At 50.2% G+C, this 26,295-nt stretch overlaps 2 protein-coding genes across 4 annotated transcripts in view; one reads left to right on the plus strand and one right to left on the minus strand.

Moving 5' to 3' along the window:
• The first annotated feature begins 6,800 nt into the window (after positions 1-6,800).
• On the plus strand, positions 6,801-16,781 carry CMTM3 (CKLF like MARVEL transmembrane domain containing 3). Its single transcript, NM_001099399.1, is given in 5 exon segments — positions 6,801-6,990; positions 10,804-10,959; positions 11,915-12,010; positions 12,403-12,523; positions 14,433-16,781. Coding segments are annotated over 5 exon segments (549 nt in total). The 5' UTR covers positions 6,801-6,843; the 3' UTR covers positions 14,462-16,781.
• The window catches only part of CMTM4 (CKLF like MARVEL transmembrane domain containing 4), a 79,872-nt gene continuing 68,963 nt past the window's right edge, over positions 15,387-26,295 (minus strand). Inside the window, exons 3-5 of one of the 3 annotated variants that reach the window (XM_005218701.5) lie at positions 24,732-24,830; positions 23,526-23,686; positions 15,387-17,073 (exon numbers count right to left, since the gene is read on the minus strand). In XM_005218701.5, coding sequence (XP_005218758.1) covers positions 16,773-17,073; positions 23,526-23,686; positions 24,732-24,830 — 561 coding nt within the window. In that variant the 3' untranslated portion in view covers positions 15,387-16,772. Of the gene's footprint in view, positions 23,687-24,731; positions 24,831-26,295 lie in introns of all 3 variants that reach the window. The other 2 variants (NR_198921.1, NM_001435354.1) reach the window with 2 other exon arrangements.

Raw genomic sequence — 26,295 nt, forward strand, 5'->3', positions numbered from 1 at the left:
CACTTGATGTATGAAGAACCGGACAATGTTGCATGAAGGAAAAGGCAATCAACAGATAATAATTCTAAGAATAACACAAATGTTAGGAGGATTAGACGGAGATTTTAGAGAGAACGTAACCGTGCTATAATAATACATGAAATAAATGGAAAGTCTTAGAGAAGAAATAGAAGATTTTTTTAAAAAAGAATCAAGAGGAAATTCTAAAACTTATAACAATAATCAAACTATGTAACTCACTGAATGGGCTTAATAGAAGATTGGAGGAGATGACAGAAGAGTCAGTGAACTTGAAAAAAGTTAGTAGAAATAATTGTGTCTCACAAAAGGGAGTAAAAAAATAAAAAGAAGAGTGTCTCAGGGATTTTAGAGATAATTCCAAAAGGTCTAACATTTGTATAAATAGGAGAAGAGAAAGTGAAGAGCCTCTTGATGAAAGTGAAAGAGGAGAGTGAAAAGGCTGGCTTAAAACCCAACATTCAAAATACCAAGATCATAGCATTCAGTCCCATCATTTCATGACAAACAGACATGAACAGAATTCATGTGACAGACTTTATTTTCTTGGGCTCCAAAATCACTGCAGATGGTGATTGCAGCCATGAAATTAAAAGACGCTTACTCCTTGGAAAAAAAGCTATGATCAACTCCAGTTCAGTTCAGTTCAGTCGCTCATTTGTGTCCGACTCTTTGCAACCCCATGAATCACAGCACACCAGGCCTCCCTGTCCATCACCAACTCCCAGAGTTCACTCAAACTCATGTCCATCATGTCGGTGATACCATCCAGCCATCTCATCCTCTGTCATCCCCTTCTCCTCCTGCTCCCAATCCCTCCCAGCATCAGGGTCTTTTCCAATGAGTCAACTCTTCGCATGAGGTGGCCAAAGTATTGGAGTTTCAATTTCAGCATCAGTCCTTCCAACTAGACAGCATATTAAAAAGCAGAGACATTACTTTGCCAACAAAGGTCTATGCAGTCAGCTATGGTTTTTCCAGTAGTCATGTATGGATGTGAAAGTTGCACCATAAAGAAAGCTGAGCACCAAAGAATTGATGGTTTTGAACTATGGTGTTGGAGAAGACTCTTGAGAGTCCCTTGGAAAGCAAGGAGATCAAACCAGTCAATCCTAAAGGAAATCAGTCCTGAATATTCATTGGAAGGACTGATGCAGAAGCTTGAAGCTCTGATATTGTGGCCACCTGATGTGAAGAACTGACTCATTGGAAAAGACCAGCAGGAGAAGGGGATGACAGAGGATGAGCTAGTTGGATGGTGTCACCGACTTGATGGACATGAGTTTGAGCAAGTTCCGGTAATTGGTGATAGATAGGGAGGCCTGGTGTGCTGCAGTCCACGGGGTCACAAAGAGTCAGACATGACTGAGTGACTGAACTTAACTAAACTGAAGAGAAAGTGTGGCGGAAAAAATTGAAAAAGTGATGGCTGACAACTTCCCCAGATTGGCAAAAGACATAAATTTACAATTTCATGTTCAATACATTCCAAATAGAATAAAATTTTAAAATCCATGCCCAGATACATCATAACTTTTTTAAAACTAAAAATAAAGGAAAAAAAATCTTGAAAGCAGCCAGAGGGAAATGATGCATTACTTTTAGGAAAACAAGAATTTGAATGATTGAGGATTTCTCATCAAAGACCATGGAACCCAGAAGGAAGTGGAACATTTTTCAAGTGCTGAAAGAAATTAACTGTCAATCCAGAATACTATATCCAGTGAAATTATCTTTCATCAAGGAAGGCAAAATAAAGACATTCTCAAAAAGAGTAAAACTGGACTTTCCCATTGGTGCAGTGGATAAGAATCTGCCTGCCAATGCAGGGGGCACAGGTTCCATCCTTGGTCTGGGAAGACTCCATCTGCTGCAGAGCAACTAAGCCTGTGCACCACAACCACCGAGCCGTCACTTTCAAGGCGTGTGAGCTTCAACTATGTGTATGTATGTATACATATATCCCCTCCCTCTTGGGCTTCCCTCCCACCTTCACCGCCATCCCATCTTGTCTCACCATCCTAGCTCATCCAGCTCCTCATAGAGCACCGAGCTGAGCTCCTTGTGTTGTATAGCAGCTTCACACTAGCTCTGTTTTACACATAGTAGTGTATACACATCAGTGCTACTCTCTCAAGTCGTCCCACCTTTTCCTCCCTCCCTGCCGCTGGTCGTGGCCACAAGTCCATTCTCTGCATCTGTGTCTGTATTCAATATTCAGTCTTTTTAAATACTCATGGAACATTTACAAAAATTGACTATTAGGACACGAATACTAACAAATTCAAAAAACCAGAACATATAGAACTATTCTCTGAATAAAACAAATAAAATTAGAAACTAACCACAAAGTACAGTCCAAAATTTATCTAATTAAAAATACCTTTTAAAAGTTATTCTTGGATTGAAGAAGAACTTGAAATTGAAACAACCACCTAGCTGGAAATGGATTGAAAACTAGAGCAATATACTGGGGATGTATCTGAAGTTATTCTCAGAGAAAAAAAATTATGGCTTTAAATCTCTTCATCAAGCAAAATGAAGGATAACACAAAAAATAAAATGAAACAAAAATTAGAGGTCAATTCTATTTATGAAAAATAGGCCAAAATCCCAAGTAAAGTACTAATAAAGTGAATCCAGCAGCTTATCAAAAGGGCAAAAACACCATGACTAAGAAAGGCACAGATGTAAAGATGGTGAGCATCAGGGAGCCTGCTACTGTCACTCACTACATTTATAGATTCAGGGAGAAAAACAGGTTCTAAAGGAAAAAAATCTGTGTGGCAAAAAAGCCAAGTAAAAGACAATTGACAAACCATGAAAGATACTCATAACTAATATTCAAGATTAATTTCCTGAATATATACACTCTTAGATATCAATTTTTTAAACCAGTAATTAATAGAAAAATATGCAAAGGATGTGAAAAGTTGGTTCTCAGAAAAGGAAATGCAAGTGGCTCTTACAACATGTAAAAAACTCAAGTTTGGTCCACTCATAACTAGAGAAATGCAAATTAAGACTGTCCCGAGAGATCTCGGTTGCTAAACACCATTCTCCACTAAAAATCACTTTTAGCTTCTTAGAAGAACAGTTGACCCTAGGGTTGGGATGGGGAGACTATAAAATGAAACTGAAGCATCTTATAGTGTCAGGAAATAAGAACATGGATGGGACTTCCCAGACAGTCCAGTGCTTAGGACTTCACACTTTCACTGCAGGGGGCACAGGTTAGATCCCTGGCAGGGCAACTAAGATCCACATGCTTCTCAACATGGCCAAAAAAAAAAAAAAGAGGAAGTAGGGGGGAAAATAGTTAGATATAGAGGCTCCCACCTGAAGGAGGTAGGTCCTGATGACCAAGGATGGAACTATGTAACCAACAAAATTAAGCATGATAGTATTTCATTATAACCCGAAGAATAAGTTAAGATAAATAAGGGAACGAGAAAATGTTCCTTACATAAAGAATATAAATGGAAAAGGGCCACCCCACTTCATTCCACAGCTGACATTTCTTAGTGCATCCTGTGTGACGGGTTCTGGGATGGGGCGGGCCGTGAGGACAGGCCCCCCGGGGAGCTCAGAGCCTGCCGGGCGGTGCACAGCGGTCACAGGTCACCTCACGCAGGGGCACCCAGCTGTCTCTGCTTGCCCTCTCCTGGGCCGTCTCAGCCACGCTACTCAGTCCCTATATTTTCTTTTTCCTCAGAACCCCTTCAGTATAAGAGATATAAATTACATGAAATCCTATGTGCCCATTTTAAGTGTACAGTTTGGTGTGTTTTGACAAATGTAAGTTCCTGTAAAACCATCACCCCCGTCAAAATAAAGAACATTTCCAGCACCCCAGAAAGCTTCCTCATGCCCCCAGGTAACCACAGATCTGACTTTTGTCACCATAGGTTCGTTTCACCTGTACTAAAATTTCACCAAAATGGATTCAAAAGTATCATCCCTTCAAGTCTGATTTTCTTAATTCAACACAATATTTGCAAAAGGCATCCATGTTGCGTGTGTCAATCATTTATTTCTTTTTATTGCTGAGAAGTATGCCACTGCATAAACATCCCATGGTTAGTTTATTCCTTTACCTGCTGATGGACCATGGGCGATTTCCAGTGGGAGCTACTAAAAATAGCCCTACTATAAACATCCGTCTACAAGCCTTTGTAGAGACGTGTGCTTTCATTTCTCTTGGGTAAATACCTAGGAATAAAATGGCTGGGTCATATGGTAGCTCTCTGTTTAACTTTTTTTTTAAGTTTTTTATTTAATTGAAAAAAGTTAATTTACAATGTTTTTCTGCTGTACAGGAAAGTGATTCAGTTATACACACACATATTTTTTTTCCATATTGGTTTCCATTATACTTTATTATTGAATATAATTCTCTGTGCTATACAGTTGGACCTTCTTGTTTATTTATTCTATATATAATAGTTTGCATCTGCTAATCCCAACCTCCCAATCCATCTCTCCTCCATCCCCTTGGCAACCACCAGCTTGTTCTCTATGTCTGAGTCTTTTGTGTTTCATAAATAAGTTCATTTCTGCCATATTTTAGACTCTACATATAAGTGATTATCATATTTGTCTTTCTTACTTTGTTCAGTATGATAATTTATGGGTCCATTCATGTTGCTACAAATGGCATTATTTCATTCTTTTTATGGCTGAGTAGTATTCCACTCTATATATGTACCACATCTTCTGTATCCATTCCTCTGTTTAACTTTTTAAGAAACTGTCAAGCTGTCTTCCAAAGTGGGGGTAGCAATTTCCACCCTTATCTGTGTCTGAGAGTTCCAGTTGGTCCCCATCCTCACCAGCACTTAAATAGCAGCATCCCCTTTTACAAAGCCATTTTGATAGGAGTATAATAAATGTGATCTCATTGTGGCTTTAATTCACATTCCAAGATGTCTAATGATATTGAACATCTTTTCATGTGCTTCTTGGATGTTCATATATCTTTGTTGAATTGTCTGTTCAAATCTTTGGCCCATTCTTTAAATTGGATTGTCTTCTTCTTACTGAGTTAGTGTTGAATAGTGTTTAATTAACACAGATCAGAACCAGGTCATCCTCTATTCTAATCTTCTCCTGACCACCTCCCAGAGAATTTGGAGTAAAATCTAAACCCCAAGGCCTGGTCTTCTACAGTCTGGCTCCTCCTCTTGTCTGATTAGCTCTTAGCTCAGTCCTTTCTTCCACACAGGCTGCTTGGCTGCTCTTTGAACCAGCCACTCACTTATTACCAGGAATCATCTTACTCAGGGTTCTCTGGACACCTTTAGTGTTCACCCACCCACCCTGCCCCCTCAAACAAACCTGGGGTTTCCCTGCCTCTTGGGTTTCTAGCACTGGTGTGGAATGAAGAAATAAATGACTCAATGACTCTTACCTAGCTGGGAAGGTCTGGAAGTCTCCTTTGAGACAGTGACAATGTGGTTATGATCACAGAAGAATAAAGAGGAGTTAATCAGGTAACATATCTCTTCCTTGTTATATGATTCCAGGCAGAGGGGTCAGCATTTACAAAGATCTCTTTGCAAGAAGCAGCATGAAGGAGATAATCAGCTCTACAGGTAGGAGAGACAGAGGAAAGGGTAGCAAGGGGCTGTTTTTACTCTATACCAAGACCCTAAGCAAGATGGGAAGCATTCAAGGTCTTTGCAGGTGAGGAGAATGGAAGCAACTGTGATGGATGACTTAAGCATCCCTCTGTCTGCCAAGAGAGGAAGCAGAGAGGCCCCCTAAAGGCAACCTCACAGGACTTCCCTGGTGGTCCAGTGGTTGAGACTGCTTTCCAGTGCAAGGGGTGCGGGTTTAATCCCTGGGTGTGGAACTAAGATCCCGCATGCCAAAAAAGTCAAAAAGAAAAAGACACCCTCACAACAGTCCAGGAAGGAGAGAGGAGTTGTCTGAAGTCTAGTGGAGGCTGTGGTGGTTAAGACGTGGACGTAGATAGAAGAAAGCTTAAGGAGGTGAAGACGGGCGGGTCACTGGCTCTTAGGGGTAGGACAATTGGCACTGCCCATTGCAGAGGCTCAGGCGTATTAAAAATGTCTTGGGCGGGATCTTGGTCACACTGAACTCCATGGAGACATGTGTGTGTGCTGTGGCGGGGGGTGGGGGGCGCTGCCGAATCCAGGGCTGGGGCAGCCAAAGAAGAAACTCCAGGAGGCTGGGCAGGCCAAAGAGGGGTGGGGTGGCCAGCGGAGAGAGAGAGGGAGTGGGGCAGGGAGCTGACCGCGGGGGTCAAAGCCACAGGAAGACAAGAGAGTTATCTCGCTCTTTGAAGGCCTAAGTTCCTGGGTCCCCAGCACGCATGGGCAGAAGTTAGACGGAAGACAACGAAAGCCAACAATCTTCTGGGCAAGGAGGGGTGGTTTGAGAACTCCGACGGAGTGTTGGGTGGCGGCAATAAGGTCTCCGGCCGCCAGGACAGGGGTGAGGGGAGAAGGCGGGGGTCTGAGGAAGCCCCGGGCCAGCGCGGGCTGCAGGAATGCGGGCAGCCGAGGTTCGAGGGGTAGGAGGGGCGGAGGAGGAGGAAGGCGGGCGGAAGAGGGGAGAGAGGAGAGGAGGGGGCAGGAGTCAGGGAGGAGGGCTGCAGGCGAGGAGGCGAGAAAAGCACAGCAAGGGAGGAGGGGCGGGGCGGGGCGGGGCGGGGGTGGGGGCGGAGCGGCAGGGATGCGCCCCCGCGCCCTGCGAGTCTAGCCCGGCTCTCCTTCCGCACAGTCGGGGTTTCCGCTTCCCTCCCGGGCACAGGGTGAGAGGGAGCGAGGCCGAGCCTCAGCATCGGCCGCCGCCGCCGCCATGTGGCCCCCAGACCCGGAGCCCGACCCGGACCCCGAGCCCGCCGGCCGGACCCAGCCCAGCGCGGCCCTTCCCGGGCTCCGTGCCCTCCTGCCGGCGCGCGCCTTCCTCTGCTCGCTCAAAGGCCGCCTCCTGCTGGCGGAGACGGTGAGTGCGGCGCCCACGGCCCGCTCCAGGCGGAGCCCAGCCCCCAGCGGCCGCCCCCGCCTGCAGCCCCCGGGCGTGGGGCTGGGGCGCCGCTGTCTGCACGCCTGGCGCCTCGCCCGCCGGCCTCGCTCGCAGCCCCGCAGAGTTGGGCTGAGTTGGGCAAACTTCCTCCGTTTGGGATGGGCTCGTTGAAGCTGAACCGCGCACGGGTCGCAGGCGATGCGGGGGCCTCAGGGGAGCCCGGGGAGGGGGCTCACAGACGCAGTGGCCGGACCCCGGGGAGCGCAGCCCGGCGCTGTGTGACCTCCGGGCCCTCCGCCCTCTCTGGACCCCTGGGACGGGCTGCGTTCCCGCATCTTCAGGCCTCCCTCACGGGCACCCCGCTCCGCAAAACCTCCCGCCACGCCCCTGCCGGACCCGGGAGGCATCGGCCCTTTGCGACCCGGGGTGGGCCCACGGCTCCTTGGCTCGCTTCCTCGGGCGCAGGGAGGACCGACCCGGCCTCGAGCTGCTGGGCGTAAACCAGAGTGGAGTCCCGCCAGCCGTGGGGAGGGCGCGACCCCCCGGGATTGAGTGAGGCCCGGCCCACAAGGTTGGGGGGCGCGCAGGAGCCTACCCCCACCCAGACCGCGGAGGGGCGGCTGGGGGTGATGACTTCATCCCCCTCTTCCCCGCCCTCGCTGGGATCCAGCCCCAGCCGTCCCACCCCCTCTGAGCTCCTTCCTTCCCGCACCCCCACCCACGCCCATCAGCCCTTTGTCTTCGGGACACTGAAAATCCCTCGCACTGTCGGCCTGTGGGGTTGGGGGTTGGAGCTGGGCCTCCGTGGAGGGGAGGGAAGGGAGGGAAGACGCCTAGTGGGGAGGCGGGATGAGACAGAAGCACTTGTTACTTGAATCTCCAGCAATTTGATAACCCTTGTCATTATTCCCACTTTGCAGACGGGAAAGCTGAGGCCCCAGCGTCTAGGGGATTTGACCCGGATCAGTTGCAGGTCAGGTGACAGCATGGTTGAGAACAGCAGGGATCAGAGGGAGGACTCTGTCCCCACCTCTCTTTTGGGCTCCCAGGGGGCAGATTGCAGGCGTCGGTCCTATCACCTCCTCCTGCCTCTGGGGTCAGCTCAGAGGTCACAAGGCCAGCACCTGTCCAACTCCCCACATGAGGCACCCGGATCCCGGACTCAGCTCACACTGCTCGGAGTCACCTCCTGGTTGGCCACTTTGCAGACTGATAGGAGCCACATTTGTGGAGAGAAGCCTTGAGTCCAAGGCCCACTGAGGGGACCCCAAACACACCCAACTCAAGCCCTCCTCATGGGTGGAGGAGGGGTGGGCAGAGCATAGAGGAGGCCCTTGGCAAAACTGGGCACCAAGATCCTAGGTCCAGGTGGATGAAGAGGGGAGGAAGGGTGGATGAGGGATGGGCACTGAAGAGGCAAGGGGAGCCAGTTGAGATCACTCCTGCGTCCTCAGGTCACCTCTGGCTGCCCCCAGGCCCAAGCAAGTGGGAGGCTGACATGGGCAGGAAGAGGGAGGAAGTTGCCACCAGGGATCCGGGGAATGAGGAACAGAATCAAAAGGGGGATCCCCAGGATCAGGCTCTGCGGGTAGGGGAAAGGAAAATGAGGGCCTTTGGCACAGGAAGTAGAGGATAGGGTTGGGCCAGAGTCCCATGGCCTTGTCTTCTTGGGAGGCTCCAGCAGCCTCTCAGCACATCTCTGTGCCTTAGTTTCCCATCTGTTCAAGCTGGGCTCAGCTACCTCCGTTGTCATGTTCAGAGCAGACACCTGTGCTCTGCAGCTCATTCGTCTGAAGTCACCATGGTGCGCCCTGTGGGGCATCTGGGTGTCATCCCTCCCGAGCCTGGGTGGGTGCACTGGGAAGGGCAGATGGGGTTGATGGGCTGTTCACAGGCCAGGGTCTGACGAGGTTTGTGAGAGCTCCTCACCACCACCCATGCACCCAGTGATGTTCACAGCCCACTTTGCAGATGAGAAGAGTGAGGTTAAGAGAGATGAAGTGGCTTGCTCAGTGTCATACAGCTAATAAAAGGGCATCAGCATTTGAACTCTGGTCTGGCTGACTCCACATGTGTTCTTAAGCAATCCTGCTCCATGGTTGCTGGCCCTTTTCCGTTCTGGTTTCGGTCACTCTGGCTGGGTTTGAGCACGTCCATAGCTGAGTAGCTCAGAGCGGGGCTGGGGGGCTCGGGAGGGATGACACCCAGATGCCCCACGGGGCGCACCATGGTGACTTCAGACGAATGAGCTGCAGAGCACAGGTGTCTGCTCTGAACATGACAACGGAGGTAGCTGAGCCCAGCTTGAACAGATGGGAAACTAAGGCACAGAGATGTGCTGAGAGGCTGCTGGAGCCTCCCAAGAAGACAAGGCCACGGGACTCTGGCACCTATGCAGAACTAACCGGGCGTTGGCATCCTCCCACATCAGTTGCCAAGTTGCAGAAAACATTTCATTCTCAATCAGTTCCTCATGACACCTTGCGCCTCCTTTCACAAAGGCTGGACCAGTGACGCAGCAGGGCATGCAGCGGCAGTGTCACCACGCCCTCTCCCTCTGGATGTTTTTCCCTTATTATGAAAATTTGAAAATATACAGCAAAAACATATGCCCACCAATTATACAGTTGCCTTACTTGCTACTTACTTTCTCTCAAATCTCTTGGCAACCTGGCTGACTCTTTGTGACCCCGTGACTATATATAGTCCATGGCATTCTCTAGGCCAGAATACTGGAGTGGGTAGCCGTTACCTTCTCCAGGGGATCTTCCCAAAGTAGAGATCAAATCCAGATCTCCCACATTGCAGGCAAATTCTTTACCAGCTGAACCACAAGGGAAGCCCAAGAATACTCTAATGGGTAGCCTATCCATCCCTTCTCCAGCAGATCCTCCTGACCCAGGAATCGAACTGGGGTCTCCTGCATTTCAGGTGGATTCTTTACCAACTGAGCTATCAGGGAAGCCCCTCTCACATATCTCTCTGTCCATCAATTCATTTTCTTAACTTTTTTATAATTTATTTTTGGTTGCACTGGGTGGGCTTTCTCTAGTTGTGGCAAGCAGAGGCTACTCTTCATTGCGGTGCATGGGCTTCTTATTGTAGTTTTGCTTGTTGCTGGAGCACAGGCTCTTGGTGTATGAGCACACACAGGCTCAGTTGCTCCTTGACATGTGGAGTGTTCCTGGACCAGGGATCGAACCAGTGTCCCCTGCATTGGCAGGCAGATTCTTATCCACTGTACCACCAGGGGAGTCCAATCCGTTTTATTTTTGGTGCATCCAAAGTAAATTGCAGACATTGGTACATTTCAACTCTTGAATACTTCAGCAGGCATATTATTTACTAAAGTGCCAGATTTGTGTCCTGTTTTTCATGTAAATTCTTCATTCATTGAAAAGCACAGATCTTGGGTTTGGGGTGTAATTTTCTGAAACTGGCTCTTGCTTAGTTGACTGCCTTTGAGAGGGCGTAGGTTTGATTCTCCCTTGTGGAGCACCATCTGGGTTGGATGGATTCTGCCAGAGAGCCTCAGGGGTGGGTGGTGGGGAGGTAGCCTTCTGGGGGACTGGATGCTGTGAGAGGCTGGGGCTTCCTCATTGGGTCCTGGCAGGGAGCTAGCCTGAGCCTGGGTGCAGGGCCATGCCCAGAGGCACTGGGGGCAGCACCGTGTGAGTTCTAATCCTGCGACTGGAGAACTGGGTAGGTCACTCCATGCTGGAGCCACCTCTCTTCCTGCCTGCAGGGTGGGGCTGTGCACAGGCCCTGACCTCTCCCTCCCTCACCTCCCAGGGTCTCTCGTTCATCATCTTCGTCTGCTATGTGGCGTCCTCAGCATCTGCCTTCCTCACGGCGCCCCTGCTGGAGTTCCTGCTGGCCCTCTGCTTCCTCTTTGCTGATGCCATGCAGCTGAATGACAAGTGGCAGGGCCTGTGCTGGCCCATGATGGTGAGGGCTGGGGCCCCAGGAGGAAGAGGTTGGCTGGCCCTCACCCTCCCTTCAAGTCACTGGAGGCTGTTTGCAGCTAGTTGGAACCTGGTGGGAAGGCCTGGCCTCGGGTGATCCAGGCCTCACTCTGCAGCAGCCAGGGGACCCAGAGCAGGTTGCCCACCTCCTGGGCCTCCAGGGTCCCTCTGTGAGGCTGTGAACCCAGATGGCATTCTCACCCTTGGCCATCAGGTGGCGCTGGTGCTCCCAGCTGGGCCTTTTGGAATGAGCCTCAGCCGCAGGAATTCTAGCCATTTCCATATAGGGCAGGGCGGGTTAACTGAGGACTTGAAGGGCTCTCCCAGATCTCAGCCATCTGGCAACTCATTTTATCACCTGGGAAGGCCCAGAAACCCACCCTGGACTTTGCTGTGTGAAATGAGTCAGAAGGGACAGCAAAGGTACACTTGAAACACTTGAACCCTGGTCTCCAGCTTTCTGCCCTGTCCCCATTTTAGGGATCAGTAGGTGCAAACCGTGGTACATAAATGGATCTGCCACAAGCATGTGGCAAAGCAAGACCAGTGACCAGATCTCGCTGTTGGAGAGCCAGAGGGAGCCGGTGACAAGGTTTCCACCAGATGGGCCTGGCCACAGGGTGGGCTGCAGCCTGGTCCGTACCCTGTTGTCCACCTGTCAGAGAATGGCAGGCAGGAGGCACCTGGACAGGGCAGGAGTAGAGATTGGAGGAGGACCAGGGCGTGCAGGTGGGGCCTGGAAGGGGGAGTGCGTGGAGGCTGGTCTGGAGGCCCCGCCTATGTCCCGGATCTGACAGTGGGATTCCGGCCCTGTCCTTGGCACACACTGCCCTTCTGAGCCCCTCTCCCCTGCCTCAGCTCCCTGTGGGCACCTTCCCATGCTGTGTGCCCCACACCAGGGAGCTCACAGCCATGTGACTGCACCCCTGTCTCCCCAGGACTTCCTCCGCTGTGTCACAGCAGCCCTCATCTACTTTGCCATCTCCATCACAGCCGTGGCCAAATACCCAGATGGGGCTTCCAAAGCAGCCGGGGTGAGTTGCTCCCCAACCTCTGGGAAGGAGGGGTGCCCCACTCACGTTCACCTCACTCCTAAGTGGGTACCCCTCCTAGCTCCTTGGGCACAGTCTGCTTCTGCTGAGGTACCTTGGCCTTTCATCGTGGATCTCAGCAACGCCACAGTCCTCTGGTTGAAGACTGACTCTGCCCAGAATTTGGAAAGGCTGTTGGCCAAACCAAATGAACAGCTCGATTGCCTATCTGTCATTAATGGGAGAGGGTCTGTGCCTGCCATTCTGAGCTGCTTATCCAAGCAAATGAAGACAAGCTATGGGGACGGGTCGGCAGCTGCCCTGGGTGGCCTTCCCCTTCTCAGGCTCCCTGTTCCTGCTGACATGTGCCATCCGCCCTGCCCCTGTCTCCACAGGTGTTTGGCTTCTTTGCCACCATCGTGTTTGCCATTGACTTCTACCTGATCTTTAACGATGTAGCCAAATTCCTCAAACAAGAGGACTCCGCACAGGAGACCACAGCTGACAAGGCAGAAGGTGGGTGGCCACCTGTGGGCTCCACCAGAGAACCGGGCCCGTCACCTGGGATGGTCACTGCGGGGACCCTGCCCTCCCTTGCGGGCTCTTGGCTGGTTTAAGGCTGGAGTAAGAGCATTTCCTCTCTCCCCACGGGCAGGAAGTGTGTTCACAGCCTGGTTCTAGTATCTCTTCGTGTGGCACTGATGATAAAACTGCTCCCCTCCGGGGAACACACGGTTCTCTGGGGCTTCAGCCTTTCCAGGAAGGGCACGCTGAGGGCACGCCTGGCACCTCCTCGCCTCACGAGACCACTCCTGGGCGCTGTCCACTGGGCTGCAGAGCAGCCACTGGTCCCAGAGTAGCCTCCCGTCTCCAGTCGTGCCTGCCCCCCAGCTTAAAGACCAGCAAGCCAAGCTCTTATCCACAGTCCCAGGCAAATACAGGGCAGCTCGGGCTTGTTTTATCCAAGGATGGATATTTTTTATATCCAGGGAAAAGTGCCACAGACTTTCTGGCCTCCTCCAGCCATCCTTCAGCTCAGAATGGCTGTTGTGCCATTACCTGACTGAAAAAGAAAGGAAAAGCCTGCAAGCTGGATGGCTGGTTTTTCCATCCATGACAGCAGCCATATCAACATGTCACATCCTTGGGGTGCATATGTGCAGCACAGGGGGGCCCTTGAGGGACATGCCCAGAGGGACCAAGCCAATTTGGAGCTTGTGATCTCTCAGAGCTTCCTCAGCCAAAGCCTGGGGCTTTCCTGCCCAGGGAGGCCATCAGAGGAGACAGAGGTCCCTGCCCAGAGGGGCGGGACCTGGAGGGGCAGTGGAGGCTCCAACACAGAAATGCAGGGAAGCCCAGGAGCTGACCTGGGTTGGAGGGCCCAAGCTGTTTACCTGCCTGTCCCTCTCCAAACCCCCAAGCAGGCTTTAAATGGACAGACAGATGTCAGCTCCCTGCAAGTGAGTAAATCAGATGTTTGGCTCAGCACAACTCCTCCCCCCAAATCCGGTGTCCCCGATCCCTCCCAGGCCTTCTGTCAGCATCTGTTGACCCAAACACCTGCTGAGGCTGCCGTGTGCTGGGCCCTAGGGGTGTGCAGATGGGCAGGCTAACTACCTGCCCTCAGGGAGTTGAGGGGGCAGGAATCAGGCCCAGAGACAGTGGTGGTGTACACGCACGGCATCAACAGGGAGCGGGAGGAACCCGAGTTGACGTCAACTACGACAGCAAAACGAGGGCTCACAGAGGTGGAGATGAAGCAGCTGAGGGAGGGCCCATCCTACAGGCCAGCTCGGAGGCTGTGGAGGCGACCCTAGAGCTGGGTTTTGATAGATTTGTAGGAGTGTGCAGGCAAAATAAACGGGGCAGGGGGAGTGAGGACAACAGATTGTAAAGAGCAGGCGCCCCCGTCCAGGTGAGGTGTTTCTGGAACAGGTGGCCATGCCCTGTGAGGATCAGCAGTGACCCAGGGCTGGATAGAGACAAGGGGGGCTTTTGCGGGGCTTCTTTACACTGAGGGCCTGCTGTCCCCAGGCAGGTGACATTGAAACTCCTGGGGCAGGGGAGACTGAAATGGCTAAAAACAAGCTCCCTGCTTTTCCAGTATGTTTTAGTTTCTCAGACTACAGCCAGCCCCACTGCAGGCTGGGGGGCGGGGCAGATAGACAAGCCTGCCACCTGCAGGGAGAACAGCCAGGCAGATTTGGGAGGGCCTGGGGCCCCAGAGGAAGGGGCATCTGGGTTCCCCGCTTCCCCTCTGCTGCAGCCGAGAGGGTATCAGGCACTCGTAGTCCCCGCACCAAGCGGACACCACCATCAGCTGTTGTGGCCTGAGCCCGGGGCTGACAGCGCCTCCCCGGAGTCGGCTCTCAGGTACCACTGGCCCCAGAGCTCTTGCCAAGCGTCCTCTCTGCTTTCCTTTCAGAAGAGGATTCCGACTCTGACTCCGACTGAAGACCTGCCCTGCCTTGGCACCTGAGCCACGCAGGCCTCCGCTCCCGCACTTGACCAGGCCGGCCAGAGTGTGGCCAGGGAAGCCTGTGGGGAGGGAGGCTGTGATTTCTCGGGCAGCAGTGGGAGCTGCTGACAGAGCAGGCCTCCTTACAGCCCCAAGCAACATTCCTGAGCCCCCGCATACACAATGGCAGCCCTTGGCTTAGCACTGTCCAGCCTCTCTGCTGTGACGGCATTGTGAATATTCCGCCCCTTCTCATTTCTGCCCCAGGACCTTAAGCCCTTTAACCTCTCTGCCAAAAATAAGCACGGGGACAGAGCAGATGGAGCCTTGTTACCCCATCACGGGGGGCCCTTCATGCCTTGGCGAGTGTCGGGGAAAGAAGCAAGATAAAGACTGCCACAGGGCCAAGCCCTGGGCCCTGGTGGTTTCCTTCTGTGGCTGGGGCCCCTGCTCATGCCAGGCACTTTGTCAATAATGATCCTTCCAAAAATTCTTTTGTTCAAGGAGCACCAGTTCCCTCTTCATTCTTGAAGCAGGGAGAAAACTAGCCTTTACCCTGTGACCTAGGAGAGAGTAGGTCCCATTGCCCACCTCACACTTTTGGAGAGCAGGACCATGACTTCAGGTGACCTGCCTATTCTGGGTGTACGACTGTTTCAAAGCAAAGCTCGTAGACTAGCTTACCAGGTCCAAAAGATTGAGGGCTCCAAGTAACAAGTGGCAGCGACAGCGTGCGGGGCAGCTGGGCAGGCCCAGCCCAACCCTCTCTTTCCTGGGGCCGTCCGCAGGTGAGCGGCTCCCAGGCCCTCAGGACAATACTTCTGGACACCTGACCCACATGAGGGGTGAGACGTGCCTTCTGTGTTCACCTAAGGACCTTATGCTGTGCATATATCTTCAATAGGATTTTGTTACTTTATGTTTTTGTTTTTTTTTTTTTTAACACAAAAGCAGCTTTTTCAATGGCATTTCCTGTGACCCAAGAGACCTTGTGAATGAGCCAGAGTTCTGGACCCATGATTTGGGCATTTGTAGTCTTTTCTTCTTCTCTTGCATGTGAATCTCCTATCCTGAAAAAAGCCATCATGGATTAAACCAGACTGACTTCCTGCTTGGAGTGTGTGTGTTTGATAAAAACCTTACACACCAGAGCAACGCTGTCAGGTGAGAGGCATCAGCACGGAGTGGTCCCACGCCCCACGTGGATCCTGCATCTGCAGGTTACAGCAGCGATGCCCGTGCACTTGCTCCCCGCCAGGCATCTTCGTGTGGGCTCTTTACTCCTCACATGATCCTCTTGTAGTCAGGAATCTGACGGAAGGTTCGGTGACTTGCTCAGGTCTCCACGAGAGGCCTGGGGGTCTCAGCTTCTCACATCAAGCTAACAATCCCGCAGTGAGTCAGTGTCTTGGCCCAGGTGATGGGAAAGATCAAGGCACTCTGCCCCAGCTTTTCGCACAGTATGTAACGTGTTCTAAAAACACGTATGAAAGTAGAACCTGCAAGAGCCGATGGGCTGCTGGGAGTGGCTCCACCTTGCCAACCCTGGCCAAGCCACCGGTCAACAGCAATACCGAAGTGTCCTCACCCCCACTATGGCTGTTTGGCCCCCAGCTCACAAGCCTGTTTTAGGATCCGGGCCACAGCCTTTAAGGGGTGGGAGCAAGGCAGAGTGAAGAAAGAGATGATAACTGTTTTTACACGTCCGTTTATTAAACAAGAACTCCTTCATGACAATTCAATATTTATTAGCGATTAGTGTTGAGAAAATTATTTCCCTCTACATACAAAAATACAGATTTGAACACTATGAAAACAATCAGGACAAGTACCGTGAAAAAATTGGTCCTTCAAAAGAAATAAAGGGGGAAAACTGAGGGCAGTGTGAGGCTTTGTAGGCTGTCAGGAATAAACAGGAGCGAAGGCTCTGGGGCCCCCAAACCACTCTGAATGGATGGTCACATCTGGGCTGGTGGGAGCTGAGTGGTGCCCACACCAGCCTCAGAAGCCAGGACGGGAGCTCAGACTGCCCAATAGCATAACAAGTTCGCTGAACACACATCACCCCAGCTCGCCCCACAGCTGCAACTACACTGTTAAAGGAAGTAGACTTTTAAGAAGCAAGTGTAGTAGTTATTAAATTAACATTGCCCCTCCCCCAAGCGCCACTGGGCCAAGTACCAGAGTAGTCACATGGGAATTATCAGCCATCTTACTCGTCTTCCTTTGTTAGAAAATAACTGCCTGACCCTTCAAAGTGGAAAAAAAATTTTTTTTTTAATGTTTCAATAAATCCATGCCTTCATTTTAAATGGACTCAGCTAGTTTCCTCAAGATTTCTCTTGACCAGACATAACTCAGTCCTGCAGGGGCGGGAAAGTGAAAGGTCATCTGTGTCTTCACCAAGCTCATCACAGCACAGAATCTAGTATGTTTGGGCCGGAAACCAGAAAGGGCCGTCCAACCTATCCAGGGCATCCATGAACCAGAGATCCGAGTGGAAGATGAACCTGAGACCAGCAGAGTCCCCACTCCCACTCCTGCCGCAGGACGTCTTACACGGGCAGAGGCAAGCTGGTGGCCACAGAGGAGGATGGCCTGAGCGAATCTGGAAGACAGGCAGCAACCGGGAAAGGGCTTGTCACCGTTTCAGACCCAAAGAAGGGAACTCAGAGCACCGAGAATGTTCTGTTCTTATGGAACCACTTTCCTCTTACCATCTGAGGTGAGCAGTGGCTGTTCAGAAGTAGCAAGTGGGTAAAAAAAATGCCAAATACAGTTATACTGATTAATAACTATTTCACAGAAATATACTCTTACTCTCAGACTGTTTAGGTAAGCGGAAACAAGGTGTTGGGGAGAAAGCAGCAGAGAAGAGACAAGGGAAAGCTGAGGGGTTGGATTTCTTTTTTTCTTTTTAAAAATACATAGTGAAGTTTTAAAGGGAAAACGACCAAACCTCAAAACTAGCATTGCTGAAAGCAATATTAAAAGGACACAATCTAAAATCATGCTACAAAAATAGTGTTATCTTGTTGAACCAAATGTGCATCTTTTTCAATTCCATGATTGACGGGAGTGTTTATGTGACTGACACGGAAGGCACCAAGGTGAAGTGATTATTATTTGTCTTAGAATATCCAAAGACACAACTACCTACTTTGGGAAAAGGAAAAAGTATAGTCATACTTGTAATAAATAGCTAACTGTCTTTGCCATGGGTTCCTAAACCCTTACAAATTTCAACATATACAAATAGTTTCGCCCCCTAGCGTTCTCTTATTGCTTAGGAGAAGCACTGGTTTTATCCCCGTACGTCAGTTTCATCATGAGGCAGGGTTTGAAAACTCATTTTTAAACAGGTTACGGAGTGACAGAGCTGGGAGCAGGTGAGGCCTTGGGCCTGGGCCAGTACTGGGGGGATGAGGGCGGTGCACAGGCGTCCCACCCTTGAGCTCCCCCAGGAGACCAGTCAGTTTTCCCTCCAAGCCCGGAGTAGCTGCCTTCCTCACATCTGCAGAGAGGAGAGCAAAGTCCTGAAACTTGGGAAATCAATTCTGGAAAAGGCAGGAAAGCAAAATGGGCCGCAGAGGGAAGCAGCCAGACGCAGCCCTGCCTGCCTGGGCATGAGGCCCCCACGCTGTCCTCGCTTCCTGACCATTCCTTCGGGTGGCTGTCTTGATACAAGGGGCGCTTCCAACCGGGTTTCAGCAGCATCCTCCCAAGATGACTCAAATTGGATAGTTTCAGATTATTACTGAATCCCGTACAAACCCTCCTCAAATCAGTTGTGTCACGCGTTCTCTCTTCTGAGGCGCAGTGGTGAAAAGAAGCTTCGGGCCTCACCCTAATCCTGCCAGCAAAGCTGATTAAGGTCATTTGAGACAAGGTCCTACTCTAAATCAAAGTTCTGATGTAGCTCACTAGAGTCCAGGTTATTAACCCCTTCTTGAAGGCTCTCGGCCCTGTGTAGAATGCATTCCAAAGGAGACACGACACACCAGGGTGTCCAGATAGCAAGTCACCCAGACTGAAGTCTTGGAATAAAAACTAGACAACAAATTAACCCTGTGAAAAAGACACATGATTCAAGGATCCATAAATGAAACTTTAGGCAAATTGCCACTGATTTAGACTCAGCGGGCTGGCGGGTAATTTTTTTTAATGTTTATAGAATAATAAAAACAAGAAAGGAAAAAATAAATCCCTAAGGCTGAGAAATTACATCCAAATGAAATGAGAATATAATCTAAACCAAAGAAGGGAGTTTCAAGCCTATAAGTATATAAATGCCATTTACTGGTATGAAGAAAAGCTAAACAAACATTAAACTTTGAGAAAAAAAATTCTTCTAGATCTAACAGATATTGAGGGCAGAAATGGTTTCTAAATAAAAGAAATGTAAAGAGCCACAAAGATTTCCAATTACCTTCTCAACCAGACAGTTACGATTTCAGCTATATCTGCTGAGGGGAGAAGAAATGAAGATTTTACAAAGAGCCAGGAAGGTTTACACGGCTGGAGGCAGGCGGTGTCGGGTCTGCGTCCTCTCTGAGGGGCCCCCAGATCAGAATCTGAGTCACCTGTCCACACCTGTGAGTTCCCAAACTCACACAAAGAGCCCAGCAGTGCCCAGGCACACTGGTCCCCACATTCGGCTCCCACTCTCAAGTGGGTTCTGGAATACAAGACTTTGCTTTTCCAAAGAGGACAGGAGGTAGTTAACCAAGCACAGCCGGGGTGGGTAACCATGCCCAGTGCTCTCGACAGGCCCTCAGCAGATGGTCTGGGCCTGCTCCCCACTCCTCTCACCTCCCAGACCCGCCCCCGCTCCCTCATCAGCTGTCACTGAGCTGGTCCTGGGAGTGGGTGCTAATGAAGAGAGCCCCTGGGTTCTGCACACTTCACCAGGAGCTAGAAACGTGTCTGGAGACCTCACTCGCTAATGGCAGTCACTAGAGCAGGAAGCCATTTTTTACGTGGTTGGGACAGTCAATTTAGAAGCAGCCCTCAGCTGAGTTGTTTTCGCCTTTTGCTATCTGCTTAGTGTCATGTTTTCCTGTAAAACACATGTGCAGAAAATGACTATCAGGCCTTGGCACAAAGACTTCATGGCTGCTTTGTCTGGAACATGGGTGGCACACCGGGACCCACTTACATTGCCACTGCCTCCCAGAATCCCTAAAGTGGCCACGTGTTGTCTCCACACTCTGTCAGGGCAGATTCTAAGAACAGCCCACTGAAAATCCTGCAGAGCCCGAGATTAGGGACTTGGTCCACCTCTTAAACACATGGAGAAGTGAGGGGTTCCTTCCCAAACAGCACAGGTGAGTCTATGAGAAAAGGTGAGCTTGGGCCACACACACATGACATATGGAGGGGGTATTAAGGGTCATTTGCTGCAAGCAGGAATTCACATACATGTGCAGACCAGAGTTAGTGCTTTATCTCCTCAGAGACCGCCTGTGGCTCAACCCAAGACTGAGTCACTCAGAAAGCCTCAAAGAAAGGCGAATGAAACTGCAAACTTTAAAAGACTAGGAATGTTTTCAACTGAGTCACAAAGCTCTCTCAAGAAGCCTCTGACATGGGGTGGGGTCAGACGCACTCCATGGCTGCCCACAGGAAGGAGCCTTTAGCCAAGGGACAGTGATGGTGCCCAAAGGGTAGGGGGTAACATCCACCTCCCAGAGCCGAGCCCCAGAACCAGACTGGGTCCCCGCTTCCCTGCGGCCAGCCTGGGCTCCGTCCACGTTGGCACTTTGGTTCAAGCTGCCAAGGAAGACATGGATATTGGGACTGGGCAGGCGTCAACATTCTTGCCTTTCTGTGGGCAAAGGTTGTCTCTCTTGAATGACTTGCTGCAGAGTGAGAATCTGTTTCCTTTACTTCAAATAGAACTTCTGCTGTGAGGTTTTAATCTGTAACTGCCTGTGCCTTCCCCGGCTTTATATAGAGCTGACGAGTATCTTTAGGCTCTCGTGACCGGAATCTCTCTGTATGAAAGGGGTAAGGCACCCCACCCCCCTGCCATGTCTTCGGCAACGTGAAGGGAGGGTAAAGGAGAATCAGAGAAAAGAAAAAATACCACATCAACTGGATCGATGCCAGGATAAACTTTCTCTGAAGACGTCAGTGTTTGCATCCATCTAAAACCACCAGAGGTTCCACCAAATGCTTGAGGGTTTCAACCATCCAGTATCCAGGAACAAATTCAAACGTATACAAGTTGGGCATCAACTGTGAATGCCAATATCATCCCACCAGAAAATTAAAAAACACTAAGGTTGCCTCAGTCTTAAAAATTCCCCAAACCAAACTGACACTGGTCCATATTACAACTATTAAATGCAAAAATAAGCTTATTTCAATTTGCAAAAAAAAAAAAGCCCTTTTAAGCCTCCCCAAATCTAGATTGTCTTGTTCGTACACAGAAACAACATAAAGAAAATGCGAGTGTCTTTCCATTCACACTAGACAACCATATTCCTTCCTTCCTTCCTTCTCACCATGTGACAAGACTTATGACTCTACAGTCCACCAGTCAGCATATCTGGTCACTTTCGGCTATACTGGGAGCTAATTAAATATAAAGAAATATATTTACAAAAACCATGGGAGAGCCTCATGGCACAAAGGACATTAAATAGTTACAGGGACATAAATAATTCCAAGATTCTAACACTAAGATGTAAATTAATTCCTAAGTGGCCTATGGCACAAGGTGTCATCACCTTTTATCATGTCAGCGTGTACAACTTCAGTGGGCTTCAGAACCGTTCCTTGCAGCTGACAGCACATCCTCAGGATACCAACAGACTCCTTTCAGCCAGATGATAACCGGTTTTATTGAAGTGACTTGGAAAAACTTGGGCAACAACCCTCGCCTGAAGAGTCTTCTTTTTTCCAATCTCACTTCAAAGGCAGCTTTTTATTGAGGCCCAGTAACATGAATCCCAGAAGGAGATTTCTGATAAAGTTCAGGGTGGTCCTTCCAAGTGGGCCCCATTTGATGCAAGGCTGAGTCTTTGTAACCCTGTTTTTAAATGGAATTCTCAGAGGGCAATAAGCCCCATTTTGACAAAGCATATACACTCTACAAATGCAAAATAAATATATAAAATGAACAGATAAAATCCAGATGTCATAATCTCCTCAAAAGTCACTAGACATAATAGGTACGAGGTTTGTGAAGCCTGGTTTGTACTGCCTCACAACATCCATGGGAAGAGGGCTCAGTCAGACCGCCGTGACCAGGCCTGGCTGCCCTAGGTGGGGACAGTGGGAGGTCAGTTACCCCCAGACAAGCTGGGTCTCTGACCAGACCAGGGGCTTGAACAGGTGGCCTGGGTCACGGCCCCAGAAAGGAACTTCAGCAGAACTTGAGTTGTATAGGATGTTCGGTTCAGGGAGCCCTAACCCCGACCCTTCAGAGATGGCCAGTACCATTTCCTGCGGGGTCCCCAGCCAAGCAGTGCTACCTGACGAAGCCACCCGTGCAGGAAATTGCACACCGCTCTGCTCTGCAGAAGGCAATGCCAGCCTGTGCAGGGCTGGACATTTCTCACACAGGCTCTGCTCCCCGAGACCCCCTCTCTCATGACACTGCCCGCTGCTGAAGCTGTAAGCACTCACTAGCACAAGATCTGGGACTCTCCTCATTAATGCAAAATCTTCCCACCAGCAGTGAGCATTCTTTTCCTTGGTGAGGGTGAAACACAAAATATTGGAGCTAGAGTGAGGTTTGTAAACATTAAGGACAGTTCAAAGAGTGAAAACCCGACATGTAAAAACAAATTTTCCGTAAGAGAAACAATTAGTCTCCAACAGAAAAAAACAAAAAACTACAGCATCGCAGGGGCCTGTGTAACTTAGTTACCACAATAATCTTCACTTTACCGAGAATTCATACAAAACCTTACGGAACTAGAATGTTCCCCAACAGCCTCCAAGATCGACGTTCATAGTTATGACCCTGAGGTACAGGGTCGTCACCCTCCGAAACATCAGTGAAAGGGGGTGTCATGGTGCAGATTCAAGTAGTTTTCAAATCCTAGACGGAGCCACTCAGAATTCACTCTAGAACTCTTCTCAGGCGTTTGAAAATCAGCACATACCCTCGAGACAGAGGCGTGTCCCCACCTGTGGTCCGTGAGGCCAGCAAATGGGCAAGGGTCTGGACTGGTGGGACAGACTGTGTTTCTCCTGTGGCTTTTATCTGGGAAGGTAAGATGACAGAAAATCTGCAGTCCAGCCTCGGCGTATTCAGGGAAGGTAGGAAACTGGAAAACAAGATGGTCCTCGTATTCTTGGAGGAGCCTCTGGGATTCAGGAAGATGATTCCAGGGACGTCTCAGCAGGGTAGGAAACAGATGGTGACCTCCTGATGCGCAGCAGTGCCCTGGAGCCCAGCCAAGAGGGTGCCAGCCTCCCCCAGAGCCAGCAAAGCACCCAGTGGGCACACCTGCCGCCGAGACCCTTGGTGTCACAGCTGGCTGTCCATGCTCGTGCTGGGGTCCCGGTGCCCCCAGGCATGGAAAACAATGGGGAGAGGGGCATCCTGGCAGCGAGACTAAAGCGCATTCAGGGCCTCTATGGGGGTTGCCCAGAAAGCACTGCTGACCCATCACTCCAACCATAAAGTTTCACTCCTTGATACTTGTTTTTTCCCCTCCAACAGCCCCCATTTAATCCAGAGTCCTGACTCATCACGAATACATATGAGGGGGTGGCTCAGAGTCAGCCGCGAAGCCTGTGCTCAGGAACAGTGAAGTGGACACGGCGGCCGGCGAGGACAGTGGCTCCCATGGCCACCAAGCCAGAGGATGGGGGAGGCAGGCCCCTCCCACCGCCTCTGTGTGAAAGGCTGGGCACGGGGTCCCCCACCTCCTGCACCCACCATCAGGGCTGCCATGAAAACCCTTGCCCAGAATGAACTGTTACCAAGGAGGACAAAATTCAACTTAGTCACATGATAATCTGATGTGATGAGGGAAAGAAAAACTTGATTGAAAGTACGGGCAGGAGGACCAGAGGGGAGAAGACTCAGCGCGCCCTCACGTGTCCAGGCGCTGGATCTCAGGCCGACTGTCCACATCTCTGGACTCAGTACGGGCGCGGATGTAGTCATTGGCGCTCTGCTGCCGGAGGCTGACCCTCCACTTCTGCACGGCCAGGAATGTGTTCACCGCATAGGCCGCTGTTGCCAAGAAGCCGAATATCTACAAGACACAAGCCGGGTTAGTCCGCAGGGCCCCTGGGCACTTACAGTGAGCGAGGTGCATTAGCCTCTCCTGGCTATAACCCCAACACCCAGACCCCACTACATGTCCAGCTGTCAGACCCTAGCCAAGTTCATAGTCATGTGACCCACAAAAAGGCAGCCTCAGGACTCTTTCGAAGTATTCTGGATCTACAAGGAAAAAGAGATCACAGAAGGGCCTCTCTTACAGACCTTCATGACACTGGTCCCTGGGAGAAATACCATGTAGACAAAACACCATATAGATGAAAAATCAGGGTCTCAAGTGTGACCCCAAATCAAGCCACAAGGCCCAGCATTCCATATCTTAGCCCCCAGCCCCACTGCCTCTCATGTGGGCAGCTCTGGTGGGCAGCTTGAGAGTGAGAAGTGGTGGTGTTTTAATGATTAGCTAACGACCGATGAACCTATTGAGTGATACCTTGGAGAGCTCATAGTTTAGTATTCTCAATAAACCTTAAATCCTCTCAGTTATAAAAGTGCTGCATATTCTTTGTAAATACCGAACAATAAAGAAACGCAGAGCACAGAGAGAGACAGTCTTACCTTACCTGGTCCCATCCTCTGCCCCCACCCCCCACTGTGCTGACTGCCATGTGGTGTCCAGACTGCATCTTCTTCATGAACACCCCACACTGGCAGGCAAGGCCCTTAAAAGCAATAGCCCTTTCAGACATCCAGGGCTCCGCTGGGCAGAGACTGAAGCAGAGGTGCTCAAGACAGAGTGTGCATCTGAGAGCTAGTTAAAACACACTGCCAAGTTGGCAGCTCTGGGGAAGGCTGAGAACGCCATCTCCAACAAACTCCGGGATGATGCTGCCGTTCCAGGGACCACACTTTAAGAACCACAGCACTGAAGGGACCGGGGCCTCCGCTGGCCCAGTGACTTCATTAGCAAAGGAGAAGCTGAAGGAGAAGCAATAGGACACAAGCCCAGGGGACAGAGCAGCAAGGCACAGAAAGTGTATGAACCAGCCTTGTTTTGACCTTTTGAGTTCACTTACCACGGCAGCAATTTCTGCTCCGGTTTTGTGATTTAAAGCAGCCAGTACGATTGAAGCAATAAAGAAAAAGAAAGTGCTGAGTCCAGTGTTGACCAAATCCTAAAGAATAAGATAAAGTCACTTGAAAAGGATCATTGCAGGTTTTATCTGAAAAAACCACTGAAGAACTTTTGACATAAAAAGCACAATCCCCAGCCTCTCTGATGGCTCCTTGTTTTTGTTTCGGTGGCCCAGGGGTATTGATCACACAGATGAAGGCAAAGCGGATGCTATTAATCCTATTTAATTAAATAGTTAATCATGTTGCTTGATAAACCACCACAGAAAAATCCACATTTTAACCAAACACATCATGTTACCATTTCTTTCTTTCTTCTTTTTTGACCTTGCCTGAAGGCATGTGGGATCATTTTCCCTGACAAGGTATTGAACCCAGGCCCCCTGCAGAGGAAGCTCAGAGCCTTAACCACCGGACCACCAAGGAAGTCACCATGTTAAATGACCATTTCTTAATGACCTATTATAGAAACGAAACCGCTAACCCACAAGGACACACATTATAATTACCAGGTAGAGTTCTAGTGTCTTCTTTTCAAAACACGTTCAAATCCTCTTATGGACAAGAATAGACTTAAACTAGTGAGACCCCTTCATGCATTTGTGACATATAAAGAATGAGAACACTCTTTATGGAGAACACACTTGGCCAGGCCGCGCACACTTCTCTTCCTCATGCATGGTCTTTCAAGTCTCCATGATGCTAAAGCCTAGAGGATTTTCCCCTAAGCTCCTTGCAAAGCAAATCAGGTTACAAATACAACGCTTCAAAGATTTAGCTCCTGTCTTACTTGTCTAGGGGAATACAGCACAGTGATTCATATAAACACCCAGACGAGGGTCCTAACCACTCACAACTGTGGACGGGTCCCTTTGCCTCTCGTGTCATATGTGGGCACAGCCCCCCACCCCTCCGGAGTGGTTTCAAGGACTGGGTGGAACAGCGTACATGAAAAGCCACGCATGTGCCTAGCCCACACGTAGGGTTCCCTGCGCGTTTATTGTTACTGCTGGTATTTCCACTTGTGCATTAGGCCCCCACAGCCTGGGTCATACCAAAGCACCTCTATGCTCTCTACAGGGAAAGAGAAACCAGGCAAAACCCTACACTGCTTAGGTGCCAGCTCGACTGTATCATCAACACCAGGTGGGTCCTGCCGGCTGGCCTGGCTCTGGGGGCCATCTCCTCCTTAAACATGGCAACATTCACCTCCTAACAGCTGAGCCCTGCAGCAGCTCCTGCCTCACTCCTGGCCAGCGCCTCCGCCCCTGCTCATGGACAGCAGCAAAGTACAACTACAAACTCTACCCAAAGAGGTCTACCAGCAGGGCAGCTTTCAGTGGTGACCAGCGTGAAGCCAGGACAAATGTTTCACAAAGTTAAACCTGGACGTGTTCAGTTACACCCAACTCTGGGTAAGGAGCTGCAGGAATAAAGACAACTATAGTTTCTAAACCAAAGGCTACTCAGAAATAGGAGGAAATATTTTATGATAAAATGCTGAGA

Source organism: Bos taurus, chromosome 18, assembly GCF_002263795.3.
Source record: "Bos taurus isolate L1 Dominette 01449 registration number 42190680 breed Hereford chromosome 18, ARS-UCD2.0, whole genome shotgun sequence".
NCBI lineage: Eukaryota > Metazoa > Chordata > Mammalia > Artiodactyla > Bovidae > Bos > Bos taurus.